The sequence below is a fragment of the Euprymna scolopes genome, chromosome 35, assembly GCF_053919585.1.
Source record: "Euprymna scolopes isolate OS-2025 chromosome 35, ASM5391958v1, whole genome shotgun sequence".
NCBI lineage: Eukaryota > Metazoa > Mollusca > Cephalopoda > Sepiida > Sepiolidae > Euprymna > Euprymna scolopes.
The window spans coordinates 69,615,438-69,631,535 of NC_136516.1; the positions used below are offsets into that span (position 1 = coordinate 69,615,438).

The following is a 16,098-nucleotide window of genomic DNA, read 5'->3' on the forward strand; positions in this document are numbered from 1 at the left end:
AATATTAATGTCAAAGCAAGAAAAAATTCAGCTTTATATGTATAATATATAGATTAGCAATAGCAGCAGCATCAACAATATATAATTTTTATTCAATAAAAAAATCTGAGTTATTCACTTTGTTGATTTTGATTTTCCTATCATAATGTTTCCACACAACAAGTTGATTGGGTAGAATGCATCATTTTGTAAATAAACTGCAGTGAAGTAAATTATTTTACATTTCTGAATTTTTTTAGATGACGATTGGTTATTCATATTATTTGGATTCTTTGGATTACTGTCTGCAAGGACCCATAGCGCAGTAGTTAGAGTACTTGGAAAAATCAATTGTAAAAATGATATTCTCTTGTGTGGGCAACCGAAAAATATAATTGCGAATTACTTAGGACTTCTATCCAGAAATGGCTGACAGAACAAGAGAATGTTACCCCCGTGAAGTAAATAAAGGTTCAAAATGAAGTAAATAAAGGTTCAAAATTCCGTACAAATTCCCGAGTTTAACAGAAACATTCCCAAGTTCAACAAGATACACCTGAAAAAGGTCAGAGGTTATATCAACTGAAACGTGAAAATGGCACTCAAGATGAGAATAGTAGTCTAATGAATCCAAATAATATGGACACATTATTTTAATACCAACAAACAAAATGACCTGACACTGCTTAAGATTGAATGAAGATCATTACTAACATATATTTTTTCACTATGCTCATAACACCATCTTCGATTTTACTGCCCCCTCTCTCCTGTTTTGTCCTCTAATATAGTGAGAAGAAGCTGAAATGTTGGAGAAAAAAATTAATTTAATTATAGTTTAAATTTCATTAAAATCATATATATATATATATATATATATATATATATATATATATATATATATATGAAGTTTTAAAGAGGGTTCTGTCCTCATAGGTCACTTAGAAGTGGGAGCACATAGATATTCAGCACATTCAGAGTAACATAGAGATTCAGGATCACTTTCACTGACTTCGGAATTTTATAAATACAAAGCGCCTTCAATAAGTTACCAGACATTTTGCGTATAGGTATTTAAAATTGTTGAAGACTCTTGAAAATTCAATATGTTATTGCTATACATCTTATGAGATGACTGACCAATTTTTATGATTTCAGGTTCAAATGAACAGCCACAGCATGAATTCGAATACACCCTACTAAAGTCTGATTGTCACATTTGTTGAATTTACATGTGGCAATCTGGATGTAAGGACACTTTAAAAGAACGATATGCAATAAAATTTTATTTTAAACTTGGAAAAAACACCACAAAAACGTATGGAATGCTTCAGACTGCTTTGAAAACATCTTGCATAAATCGAGCAGTTTTTGAGCGGCATAAGAGATTCAAGGAAAGCAGAGAGTTTGTGAGGAATGATGAAAGGTGTGAGAGGAATAAGGAAGTTAGAACACCAGAGTTGATTAGCCAAACAAAGAATTTCATGGATAATGGCCGTTGTGTGTCTATAAATACAATAAGTGTACAGTTTGATGTCAATGTGGGAACTATACATAAAATTATTCATGAAGAACTGAAGATGTGGAAGATTTGCTCGAAGTTTGTCACAAGGGTGCTCAGAGAAGATCAGACTATTTGACCAAGATGGGCATCAAGACTCCCTATAGTCCAGACCTTGCTCTCTGTGACTTTTGGTTATTCCCTAAACTCAAGGAAAACCTTAGAGGCTGTCGTTATGAGACAAGTGAGGAGATGAAAGAGGTTGTGAGGAATGTTCATTGGCACGCTCACACAAAAAGACTTCCATGTGGTCTTCAAGAAGTTGTTAGAACGGTACATCAAGAGCATTGCAGCCAGAGGCGATTACGTTGAAGGGAACTAAAGTTTCATGCATGTGCTATCAATAAAAGTGGCCGTACGGAAAAAGTCTGGAAACTTATTGAAGGCACCTTGTATGATATAAATTTTATAAAAATAGAATATATTTGAAGTTTTAAGGGAGATTTCAACTCCCATAACTCCATTAAATTAGGATGGGACTTAGAGATTCTGGACCACTTCTTCCCCAGGAAATGTTATACATATGATTTACACTTCATAAAAATAGAATATTTTTGAAATTTTAAGAAGATTACTCCCTCATAGCATTTAAAGGTTCTGCAACACTTCCACTATCTTTAACAATAAATTCTACATAACCATATACTTTTAGATTTTATGTAGATTACCTAATCTTTCTTTCTATGGGGAACTCACACACACCCACACGCACACACATGCGCACACACACACACACACTACGTTTTATATATATAGTTTTGGAAGTTTTTCAACCTTTAAAACTATGTGAAAAAAAAGCAAGTCCTTTGTTGGAAAACTCTTTTGTTTTTAAGTCAATTAATTTCTCGCAATCACTGCATTAGTCTTAATATTATACTAGGGATCATTAATTATTTACTATGAAAAATTGTTTTGGCGATTTAATGTATAAATAACATCTTCTTCATTGTCCATCGTTATCCAATGATGACGATCTTCTTGTGAGTCTGCTAATGTTTAAACAGTCTAATCCTGAACGTATGGTCACAGATCGGGTATGTGAAGGAGCAGGGGTGGCCTGGCGAGCATGCCTCTTTGCACGCTTCGCTATATGGTCCTGTATTTGCTGCTCCTCAATACAGGCCACTTCCTGTGAGCAAAGGGAACACCAGAGATCCCGGCAGGAAGCAAGTTCCTCTAGTGAAGAGGTGTATACTCGATACATCTCCAGGGATCTCTTGATGTGATCTTTGAAACGCTTCCTCTGTCCAATGTCACTACGTCATCCTTACCGTAATTGACTATAGAGGATTCTACGTGATAAGTCTGTGGCTGGACATCTGAATGGTGTGCCCCAAACACCTGAGTTAGCATTGGATCATGATGAACTCGACACTGCGGCTGCCTAACACTTCTGTGTGCAGCACTCTGTCTCTCCATGTGATTCCAAGGATCTTTTGAAGACAACTTATCTCTAGACTTTTCGTATGGCAGCTATGGATCGTCCAAGACTCATATCCATACAGCCGTGTGATGACGCATAATGATCTCTACACTAGCATTTTTTTGTTGAGTCTGAGGTTGCTGTTCTGAAAAACCCTTTTCCTTAACGGATTAAAGAATGCTGATGCTTGCTTGAGGCCATTCTGGATTTCGTCATCCAATGAGCAGGTGTTAGACATTATAGATAACATACTACAATAATAACAAATGAAAATTGGCTAGTCAAAATCAAAGGTTGATATGTCAGCTTAAATACTATTTATGTTCAACTTTTAAAATCTCAAACAATACCTTTATGTTAGATACTTTTTTAGAAACCACATCAAAGTAGCAAGATAGTTTCCTCAATTATAATATTTCTCCTCTTACCTTGTAAGGGATGTTTGCAAGTTTAAGATAGGTTTCCAACTTGAGTCGAAAAGGAGATAACTCTGGCACGCCTGCTGTTTTATAGTGGAGAATGACCACATCTTTTTCTGTGGTGGGACATAATTTCCTAGAAAAAAAAAAGAATAAAATAATAGCAAAGATTTTTATAATGCACACACACCATACATAGACACATTTGAAGTTGCATAATTTGATTGATAAAGAACTAAAGGGAGAGAACTTAATATTGTTGCACACGATAACTCCTCTTTAATCTGTTTTAGTGCATGAGAGAAAATGTGTTCACTTTAACAAGAAAATATATGTTAATAACATTGTCAAAATAAAAATAAAACAAGTTACTTTGTATCAGGTATATAAGACGAATTGCTATTTGGGTATAACTTTGAAAATCCTATAAGATAATTTTATCCGTCAGATAATTCTGAATTTTATTTATTGAATGCTCTTTGTACCTTCTAGTAGAACTATATATACAAAATATATACTAGACTACCCGTGACCCATTGAGTCAGTATATGTTATAGCTAACTATTGAATAGTGAGTATACAGAATTAATGTATAAACGCGCAAAAATTGAATACATGTGCGTGCAAAAACAAACATGGCAACCAGTGAAACCAATATGCAATTTCGCACCATGCAAAAATTGAATGATTGCACGCACGAAAACAAACATGGCGACCAGAAGAAACAATACGGAATATATTGGATAATAAAGGTCTTAACATCATCACCAATAGATTAAATGAAACATTTCTTATATAATAATCTGTTGAAAAATATTGAAAAAAAATGAAAAGAAAAAAATACAAGGAGAGAGTATGCATTGTACAGGTCCACATTAGTGTGTGTGTGTGTGTGTGTGTGTGTGTGTGTGTGTGTGGTAACAGCCTTAAAAATAGCAGGAAATAATACTTAACTGATTAAGTAATATTTAACGGTGAGACTTTTTCTAAGCATAACTTTAAAAAATGAAAACTCCCCCCACGCAAACACGTTTTGAAGTGTTTCTGCATATTTTTAAAATGTTTACAACTCATGACCTCACCCCCACTCCATTTCCCCTTTCTGATCCCACCCATACCACCAAACTTGAAAAAATGCTAACGATTATGTATCTTGCTATGTTGCCAAAAAGTGAGGTCTCATTTTACATTAAATTTATATAGGAAAATGATCCCCACGCTAAAATGTTAAATTTTAATTATTTTAAAAAAAAATTCCTTCTTTTATATTATCTTTAAAGGCCGTTGAAACATATTAGCCAAAAAAAAGGTAGATTTTGATTTCTTTTTAGGGGTTGAACTACGTTGGGTTGGGTCATAAAAAACAAATAGTTTTTTTAAATATGTTAATTGATCAAGTAGTTTTTTTATTTTACATTAGAAAAACATATTTGATTTGTTTTTTGTTTGAAAACAATTCCAACTTGCAATGAAAAATACAAATAAAATAATTGTAAATAAATAATTTTGGACACAGAAAAATAGTTTTTTTTTATTTAGTTCTAGTTTTAATATCATGCACAACTTGGATAAAGAAAATATTTTTAAAAAATATGTAGGTACACCTGAACAATCGGCATACTCTTACAATTTTTACCTTTTCGTCTTTTTCACTTATTTCTGCAGATTATTGAACTATAAGCTACCAGATTATTAAATAAATTGAAAACAATCAATATTTAAAGATTTAGAAAAGGGTTCAGTTTCACATACAATGTTCTAGTAAACCAATCCTCCATTTTCAAAACCGATTTACAGCCCCGATTCGATGTTGGCTCCTTCAGCCCCCCCCTCCACCGTCATTATCAATATTGGCTCACATGTCAACAAACGATCTGATTGGAAACCTGTGGTGTTCTCTGGAAGCTGAGTGACAAGTCTCCCCAGACGTCCAGCTCTCTCCAACTCCTTCGACAATATTTGCAAATGAATTTGCATCATCGCAACAGCCTCTTACCATTGATTTCTCGCTGGCAGTGGCCACTGGTTTATACTGGAATTTGAGTAGCACTAAGCCTCCCCAAGGTCCCAGTTCTCTTCGCGCTTGTCCAGCGGAGGTCTGGTCAGTCCTCTCTCCTTGGTCTTTCCATCCTCCTTGACCCTTCTCGGCTCTTTGGTATCACTTTGGGGGGAACGGTGATGAGACAATGGGAGGGGATGCGTGATGGGGGTGTAAAACTTGTAGATATGCAGCTTCGGTGTTCTTCATTCCCTGTAATGCTTCTTCGTTATATTGTATTCTTGTATTATTCTTCACATTCAAGGGTTTTCCTTAATATTTCAGCCGTTTTCATTATCGTTAGTCATTGTATTTTTGCAGTTATTCCTCTGATTCCAATTTCTGCCATTCTTTTTTCAAAGTTTTTCGGAATTGCTCCTAGTGTTCCTTCTATTATCGGTAGTATTTTGATTTTCTTCATCATCAAAATCCCTTTTAACTCTTTGACTAGCTCTGTGTATTTGCTTCGTTTCTCCTTTTCTTTCATACTTACCCTGTGGTCAGCTGGGACAGTAAAGTCTACGATTTGACAGGATTTTTCTTTCTTGTTAATTATTACGACATCTGGTCTTCTTGCTTGGATGGGTTTGTCCATCTGCATGTCCATGTTCCATAGGATTTTGTGATTCTTGTTTTCGAGTGCTGTTGCAGGTCTATGCTTGTACCATTTGTCTGTATGTTCAAAATGCAGCCGTTTGCACAATTCCCAGTGCACCACCCTCCCCACTTGGTCATGTCTGTTTTTGTATTTCTTTTGGGCCAGTTTGTTGCATTCGCTTACTATATGGTTTATCGTTTTGTCTCTTTGTCCACGGAGTCTGCATTTGCTGTTTTCTTGTGTTTTCTCGATTTTTGCTTTGATATGGTTGGTTCTTATTGAGTTATCTTGTGCTGCAGTTATTAGAGATTCAGTTTCTCGGTTTATATGTGCTTTCCGCATCCATGTCCAGGTGTTTTCGTTATTCTCATCTTTTGTCATTCTTATGAATCTTCTGTGGAGTTGTTTCTCTTCCCATTTCTCTTTTCTCGTTTTGTCATTTGTCTCTCTGTTTTCTGTTTTGTTGGTTTTCTCTGTGTCTCTCGCTGCCATAATTATCCTTTCAGTGTTTTGCATTATGTATTTTTCTAGTTCTTTTTTTGTGTCCTCCACACAGTCTTCTATACAGATCAGTCCTTTTCACGTAGAGTCTGTCAATATCGTCCTTTGGGTGTAGTGCATTATGCATGGTCATGAGTTTCCTGGTCTTCTGGTCGAGCTGTCTCAGTTCTTCTTTTGTCCACCCTATAAACGGTTCAGAGTATCTTACTAGTGATACTGCCCATGTATTTATATCTTCTATTAGGTTTCTGCTATATAATTTCATTATCAGGAGTTTTCTTGTTCTCCTGAAGTATCCCTTTCCAATTTTCTCCTTCATTTCTGTTGCTCTGATGGTGTCCGCTTCCAGACTTCCCAAGTATTTATAGTCATCTTGTTCCCCTAGTGCCCTCATTTCTGTTTGGTTGGGTAGTTCCATGCCTTCTGTCGTTTCCAGTTTTCCCTTTCTTATAACTAGTAGTGCACACTTTTCCATTCCAAATTCTTTTTGGATATCTTGGCTGAAGATCCTGGTAGTGTTAGTGTCTCTAGCTCCTTTTCGCACATTTATTATTATTATTATTATTATTATTATTATTTTGCCACTTTTCACTTTATTTAGTCTACCCATTGGCCCTTAAAGAGTAAGATGAAAAATCTTTAAAATGAAATGTGATTTTGAGATTATATTGTCTTTTATTGTCTTGAGAAAACATTTTTTTAAGTGATGAATAAAAAAAATAGAACTCAGGAAGCCTCCAGAGCACTACTGCAAGCACTAATTAAAATAAAGGAGGCACTACTACAAGCACTACTAAAACCAAGTTTCTACCTCCACTTCCTTGAAGAAAAAATAAGGCCTGAAAAAAATAAATCGTCAGAATATACCGGAGTGCTACTAAAAGCAGTAAATATGGTTATAAATATGATTATAGTTATATATTGCATATTTATATTTAAACCGTTTTTTTTTTTAAACTAAACATAGTTAAATTACATTTATTCATAAGGAAAACATGTTAAAATAAGTTAAAACAAAAAATATTGTTGGCCTTGTGTATACTTTGAATAGCAGCAATGGGTTTTAACATCGGACTTAAGCAAGCAAGCAAGCTGATCTGTTATATATATATATATATATATATATATATATATATATATATATATATATATAAATGTGTATTCCTGTCTGTTTGTTTGTTTGATCACAATCCAATTAATATATACAAAAGATCCATTACTTTATTATTTAATTTATTTTGATATATAGTATGATTCTTGCAAAATATATGATTAAGAGTTAACCTGTATGTTAGTCACTGTTTATAGCGAGAGAAATGTTTTAAGCGTTTCATTTAAGATTGTTATTTAAAGTTGATGTACATTGATAATATATTTAAATTAATTTATTTTTAATTATTACAGATATCGATTTTTTAAGAAACAGGTTCCGAGTTATTTCCCCTGGATGCCACTTGTATATTATTATTCTTGAAACTTTGAAACATAATCTTTAATCATTCTGGGAACTACTTTCTTTATATATAAAAATGATGAAACATTTTTAAAAAATTTTATTTTCATTTGGAAAAAATAATCAAAAAAACTCTTCACCAAATAAAATAATTTCGTCATCACAAAAGGTTTCTAGTGTAAGAAAATAATTCCGTGTAGACATAAAAATGTTTTGCTTTTTTTTTAAATACTGAAAAAAAAAACATACGAATAAACTTGTTTTTATTATTCTTGAAACTGCTATACATAAACCTTGACTGTTCTAGGAACTACTTTATTTTATATACTAGCGGGGGTACCCGGCGTTGCCCGAGTGTTTGTTTCCGGGACGGGAGGGGGAGTTTTAAAAAATGTTATGGTAGGTAAGTAGGAAGGATCAAACCCAGAGTCATGAGTAAAAGTAGGAAAATAAAGTGTGAAAAAAAAACAAACATCTGCAACGTTAACAGTTCGGCCACCAAGAAAAGTCCATTCCAGTTGTTTAGGAAAAAAAAAACAAAAAAAAACGACTACGGTAGGTCGGCGCGAACGTGAAAATATAATGTGAATTGTCCAGCACACTAACCACTACGCCACAGAGCACTGCAGCTTAGTTTAGTGATTTTAAATAACTTCACATGAAAGAACTACGAAGCCAAACCGGTGTTCTCTTCTCAACTGTTCCTTGTGAACGATCCCCAAACGGTGTTAAGTGGTGGCAGGGGGAGGAGGAATTTATTAGAGAGAAAATATTTTACCACTTCCATTGATCTTAACCGATTTTGGCCGTGACTTCTCAGCAGAAAGAGTATAGAAATCTAAGATTATCGAGGAATTTGAGAAATAATAAGCCTATAACACACCTCAGATATTGTTCTGCCGTTTGTGCATATTATATTTGCATGAAATATCTTGATTTTTAATCCTATTAATGTCAAAATCAGACGGGAAAAATGAGTTCATTTTATTTATATAGATAGAAGATAAATATAATAAATATAATAGATTTTTTACATTTTTAATTTCGTTTAAAAAAAAATAACTAAAAAAAAAACTCTTCACCAAATAAAATAATTTGATATTCTAGCGTGAAAAAATAATTCTGTGTAGGCAGTAAAAATGTTTTGTTTTTATTTTATGTATTACATGTGGATAGTCAGCAAAAGTAAGTTTTACCAAAGTTTTTAAGAAAAAACATTTTTACATGGAATTGTTTTTCACGTTAAAAAGGACCAAATTGGAAGTAAAACTTTTAAGGAAAAAGGGCCCAAAAAGACCAAATTGAAACTTAAGCCACACTGTTAGAAACAAAAAAGACCCCCCCACCCCAACAAAAAAAAATTGAAAATTTCTTTTATTTACGAAAAAAAAAAAGCCAGTGAAAGGAATTCCATTTTATTCTTAGACTTTTCGAAAGTCACGCACACGTTTAAAAAGCTTAATTTGCTACTTCATGACGTCATAAGCATTCGTGGCTGTGTGGACAAAATAGTGTGTCCATAAGTTTTTGCCTTCTTTCTTTCTTTTGCGTTTCACATTTGAGCCCGGACACTGCGGCTCATTTTTTTTTTCTTCGGTCACACGGACACTCCTTGCTATTTTGATTGAAAGAAAAGTTGTTGTGATTGATTTATTTTTTATTTTATTTTTTGGGGGGAGGGAGCAGCAAATGGGCAACAAAAAGTGCTCAATATCCGGAGAATAGCTTCTTCTCTTTGTATCCCTTCTACCGAAATACCTGGTGGAGAGAGTATCACGTACTTCTTTTTGGGGGGTGATTACATTTACATGTTTTCATCCCTTCTTTTATTTTTTCAATTGTAATAAGGATATTGACGTTGCCCACGATGAAAGTGTTCAACATCCTTAGTATAGCAGGTGTGTTCAAACGGAATTTCATGTCAACCCTGGCAACGCTAGGTACCCATGCTAGTATTTGTATAATTTTCTTTAATTAAATAAACATTATTGTATATTTATGCATGTAATCAACAATGTTTGTATGAATAAAGAAAATTATACAATAATACAGCTCTACTTATTATGAGCACTATTTTATAAACATCAGCGTTTCATTAGATCATGGAAAGTACAGAAATACAATCATAATATTTGAATCGTCCCATCACTAATATATATATTTAAAATTACAGAACTTTAGTGTATAAGCCTGGGAGTGATTCTTAAAATTTACAGAACTTTAGTGTGCAAGTCTGGGAGTGATTTTAGTGAAGTTTTATCTCAGAATACCTTCAATAATTACTGATAATCGATAATCGAAACCATTATTTTAATTTATCATCGGTAAGGCTATTTTTTCATGTCATTGCTCAGCAACAATGATAGAACAACAGGCCGTGAGAATTCTACTGTAAGTTGATAATGTGTTGTTTTTCTTTTTTTTTTTTTTTTGCATGACGTGGTCTGTAGGTTCAAACTTCGCACATAAATTTCTTAATTTTTTTTTCATTAACTGCAAATAATTTTATATAAAATAATTTTATAAAAGAAAAAGTAGGTTCTCTAGAGTGCAATGTAAAATAACATATTTTGGACTAAATTACTGCAGGGAAGCATGTGAAGCGGATTTGAACGACAATAAAAATATAGGAGTGTGAAATATTCATTGATCATCATTCAATCCCGGGCAACGTTGGGTCTCCCTACAAATATATATATATATATTTAGATATACATATACATATACATATATATATATATATATATATATATATATATATACACGAGCAAACAGTTAATAAAACATGTTTAAAAAAACACTTTAAAATGAGTTTAAAACATATTTAATCTGAAAAGGAAACACTAGATAAGTGGATAGTCCTTAACCCGCGGGGTTTCGAAGAAATACTTTCCTTCTCATCAGAGGGTAGGAATTAGCAAAATGCGGGATCAGATTTTGCATGCAAAAGTATTTGATGAAACAACAAGTAAGTCAAAGATCTTACTTGAAAACAAAAAAAGTGAAGCAGAGGGAATATGGTGAAGAAAAAGGTGATTACACATGAATGGATAGTCTGGTGGAAGATAAATAATCCAGTGACGGTAAAATCCAAGTATATAATTTCAAGAAAGTTAATTGAATTTCCATTTGCACAAGTAAAATCCAAACATCTCGTAATTGGAAGAAGATGGTCCATAATAATCCAAAGGCAGAAATCCATGGAAAAATTCAAAAAAAATGTGTGCAAGGAAAAAAGGAAAAAATTCCAATAATATTAATAAAAGAAAAATAAGATATGCTTTTCATTCTACTGCCGAGATATAAAAAAAAATTATTTTATATATATATATATATATATATATATATATATATATATATATATATATATATATATATATATATATATATTTTGTATTGGTAGTAATTATTTGTTTGTTCAAAACAAAATATATAAATATGTCTACCAAAAGAGTGCTCAATGTTTAGACAGAGTCAAAATAAGTGAATTTAGTTATCAAACAAATGGCTACACATAAGCATACATGTTTCAGCGAAAACCCAGTAAGGGAATCGCTTCGTCAGGCCAAGGACATCTCTCTCTCTCTCTCTCTATATATATATATATATATATATATATATATATATATATATATATATATATATATATATATATATATATATATATATATATATTCAATATTTTACCCTTTTATTCTTTACTGGAAATAGACACACATTATGTTCGTCCAAAAAAATTTGATTATTGATTATATAAGCAAACAACTGTTTCAGCCCATATTGATGCTTATAAGGTTTACTGTATATGTGTTTCCATTTTTTATAATTAGAAGGCTATATAATCTGAGTTCATCTCTACAGATAACTCGTAAATTTTAAAGCAAAATTATTTTAAATAAGTGCACTAACCTTAAATATTCATATTTCCGGAAATATGAATATTTAAGGTTAGTGCATTTATTAGTCAATTAATATATATTTATTTATTTAAACCGTGCTAAAGGATTGCTCCAAAACAGAACGATTTCTTCACAGTGAAATCTTTAAAATTAAACAAGAAAACTTGTCCAACTTAATTTTAAACAAAAACTAGACGAATAACATCTATTTCAACAGAGACAATATTTAATCTTCAATAATTCACAAAGATGAAATTAAAAAATCTGTTTGCGAATTTAGCCTAAGCTAATTACCTGTTTAGTGGGAACGGCAGCATGGATGGACGACGGCCAGTCATCCAGTGCAGCACAACCCCTGCCCAGCCAACAGGAAAAAAAATTCATTCATGAAAGAGACATATAATGAATGTCAGAACAAAGAGAAGAGAAAAAGGATTCGGGTGTGCAAGAAAATAAATAGGTGGTATTTATTTCAAAGAAATGAATGTTTTTTTTTTTCTTGTTTTTTTTTTTTTAATTTTATTCAGAATTCAGTGAATAGCCAGAAAAGGATAGGCCATTATCGTTGGATGATGATTTTTATCCTGGCCGGAATGTTTGACAATGATGATGATGATGATAATCATCATCATCATTGTCATCATCATGATGACGATGACGACGACTTAACTGATCATTATTGATTTTGGAACATAACTGCTAGGTGTAAGTGGTCCAATTAATTTACTTTTATCTAAAAGAGAAATTATATAAACACCAGAAAAATACCTTTTCATGTCTATATATGACACTAATTGGTGTCATGAACGTATGCAGCGAGGTGCATATTGCAGTGAGAGGGGGTGTTTGACCGGACGGGATGGAGTGAAGGAGTGCAGAGAAATGCAAAACCTTAGCTAAGAAAATAGGACCAGCCGCCGATGTGTCATTGTAAGCTTGTTAGACGAAAAGCAGATGTTGTGTTGCCTCAAAAAGGGAGACAGATTTGGAATTATCTATATGTCAAAAGAGATGGTCTTGTTTTTCAAATAGAGGAAGAGAGGGCAGAAGAGAGAGGTGTTGATGTCTGGTTAGGGCTCGGGTGTCATTTGCGAGATGTGACACGATGGGAACCGAGCGATGCCAAGTGACCTTGCTAGTCGACACGAATTCAGAGAAATTCGCACTGCTGAATTCTAATGATGATGATGATGATGGTTTGATGTTGTTTAAACAGAAATGTCTATGGGATTTTGTCAGAAAGAGAAAAAGCAATTATTAATTGTTTTTATCTGATTGTCGTTATATATCTGTTAACATGAAGGGTTGTTTTGAAACCCTCTGTTGATAGGTATGAAGAATGGGGGTTAAGGGCAGAGGTCGCCGCCAGGCATTGTTCAACTTGGCATGACTAATCACTCCTAATTTGATAAGTAGAAACACCTCAGTGCAAATGGGGGTTGGGGTTTGGTAGAGATAAGCTCTAAGAGGAAGAAAGAAAGGTGTTTGTAACCACTCTCTTAAGGAGAGGTGGGGGGGGGGAAGGAGTTGGATTTAGAAAAAGGATTTCTAAACAGAGAAGAGTCGTAACCAGCAAATGGCTGGGCTAGTCAAGCGCTCCCAATTTGGGAGCCCTTCAGGGCCTGATGTTATGATGGGAACTAGCCTGTGTTAATGGGAACTCTGTTACTTTACTGGTCTGGTCTTACATCGTTCACTGCTATAGTCAGTCGCCTCAAATTAGACAGTAGTTGTTATGAAGTAATGAAAACAATAAATAGTTTGTTACTGTTATAACCCGGAGTTCTGTTTGTTGTGGTGAGGACTCTTGATTTTGCAGCAAGCCGCAAGGACCAGCGGAGTAATTGATGTACCTGGAGACTACCTACACATGGAAGAAAGACGATTTGATCGAGAGGAAAAACGCCCCTCCATGAAAACATAGTGCATAAGGACGATCAACAGGCCAACTTGTAACGAGACAAGGTACGATCAAAGGACACCTGCCACATTGGGTGGAATCTGACGAGGTTAAGGACACCCGGTACCCGGTGTGGTTGGTGCAGCATTGGTAATGTTATAAATGGTGCCGGGATCGTACATCGTTATATATATAATTGCACTTAAAATAGCTCTGCATATGTGTATTGAGCACTTTTTAAAATATATTGATTTTCAGTTTAATACATTTGAACTTTAAACTGAATTAATCAATGTCTGATTCCATTCAGGCTTTTTTCTTATATATTTTAATCACACCAAGTATATGCTAAAATATTTCTCAGTTTTAGGATTGAGTTATGTTTGAAAAGCTTCCATTTTAATTTAGATGTAATTTGTAATAAACTCATCATGTGACAAATCTCTTCGAAAGTTTATGTTTATCATCTTCACTCTGTGTAGTTTGATCCCACCTTGCTTCTATTTCATAGCTGTCTATCACTCTTGTCCTTACATCTTGCTCTGTTCATTAACAGCCGAAAGTAATAAAACTCATAAAATTCATTATTGAAACGGTCCATTATAAAGAAAAGGAAATACCGCCACGATCGTAAAACTATTCAAACTGCAACTGAAAGGAAAGAGAGAGAGGGAGAAAGAGAGAGAGAGAGAGAGAGAGAGGGGACGGAAGGACATATAGTGAGCAGAAACAAACTAATTTTGGATTGTTTTTTTTTATTTCTTAGATTTAACTGATTCTGCAAACTTACTTATTTCTCACTCAAACAATCCGAGCTCACTAGGTGACCCAATGTGTCACTTTTTTTCCTAGTATATATATGTAACTATATATATATATTTTACTTAGAGGCCACTACTTATCAATCTCCAGAGGCCACTCAAGGATAAGGGATAAGTGTTAAGTAGATGGTGAGACAAGATCAGTCACGGTGGAACATTTTCTATATGAACGACTCAATAGGAATTTATTAAAGTTAGACTTGAAGATGACCCTGTTATAGTCAGCCGGAAAGCAGACAAACGGTACTACATTCCAGTGATGGGCAGTTCTAGGAAAGAAACTCTGCTGATGGAATTTTCGTTTCGTTTTGGACACAGGCAGAGGGTGATGAATATTGGAGAAGCTGCTCAGAGCATCCTTTCCTGTCTTGACATGGTACAAAAATGGCTTCAAAATCTAGTGAGTGATATCCTTTTTGCTGCCTATTAAGTTTGTTTTACAGAAGAGACGTTGTTAATCTATCACTGTTCTATTCTTATTTTTCATTGCAAGTGCTTGATCGAATTTCAAGCTCAGCCCCCCCCCCCGTAAAACATTTTCAACAAAACTCCTCTAGCTACAACCACTATCAATAATTTCGAAAACGAAAATTCCATGAACAAAGTTTATTTCTTGGGACTGCCCGTCTATGGAATACAATACTACAGGGCTGCTTCTCAGCCGAATATAACATTGTCATGTTAAAGTATAATATAAACAAGTTCTTATAGAGCTGCCCTCTTAAAAATTCAATTCCTACCAATTTTTATCATTAATGGTGTTGTCTTACCAGCAGCCGTTTGACATGAATTGAGCTTTATCCTCGAGTGGCTTTTGGGCCTTGATATGTATTGACTCCCTTATGGCTGCAAACTCGAGTTTGAGCATTACCATTGCTTGACTATTTGCTAGCTTTCATTGTATATAAACAAAAAGCAAATGACAACTGATTTTTTATAAGGTAAGTTATTTTGTCTTGAGTCATCCATCAATTCATGGTGAAACATTCACAAAGTTGCTTGCTTACTCCTTGTGGCCAGAAGCTCCAATCAAAAGTGGTCATTGTCTTTCTTCAGACGATTCTTGATTATAATATGAGCCCCCACCCCCAGCCAATCACTTGATCTCTGGAAGCCACATAAGCATTTTCCAGCAAGTTCATTGAAAACAGAAAAAAAAGGGTTGGACTTCCTGGCCACTAACTCTTTTTAACTTTCAATTCACCAGCACCAATTCGCAGCACCAACTCTCAAAGTCGCTTTTCTTGTTGTACTTGATTCGCATCTACTATTGTATGTGAACATCTTGTGTCAACGCAGAACATTGCATTCCATCAATGGTGGGGAAGTAGACTAGTGCTGGTGTCTCATCTCCTTCTTCATTCTCCGTACAGTCCTGGGCACAGTGACCCACCTTGCTGTATTGGTAGCAATAGCTACATCGTCTTTGGCAGTCTCTCACTTTGTGACTCTTACGATGACATTTGTAAAAGTTTACACCAGCCCTTGGGTTACTTCTGGTAGGAA

The 16,098-nt window shown here is 34.1% G+C and overlaps 1 protein-coding gene across 3 annotated transcripts in view; it reads right to left on the reverse strand.

Annotated features, from left to right (window-relative positions):
* The window catches only part of LOC145259909 (failed axon connections homolog), a 63,465-nt gene that overhangs the window by 16,354 nt on the left and 31,013 nt on the right, over positions 1–16,098 (reverse strand). For all 3 annotated transcript variants that reach the window (XR_013864226.1, XM_080117841.1, XM_080117840.1), the window contains exon 3: positions 3,392–3,518. Coding sequence is in view for 2 of the 3 variants with exons in the window: in XM_080117841.1 (XP_079973967.1) it covers positions 3,392–3,518 (127 nt within the window). In the remaining variant the exon portion in view is untranslated. The remainder of the gene's footprint in view (positions 1–3,391; positions 3,519–16,098) is intronic.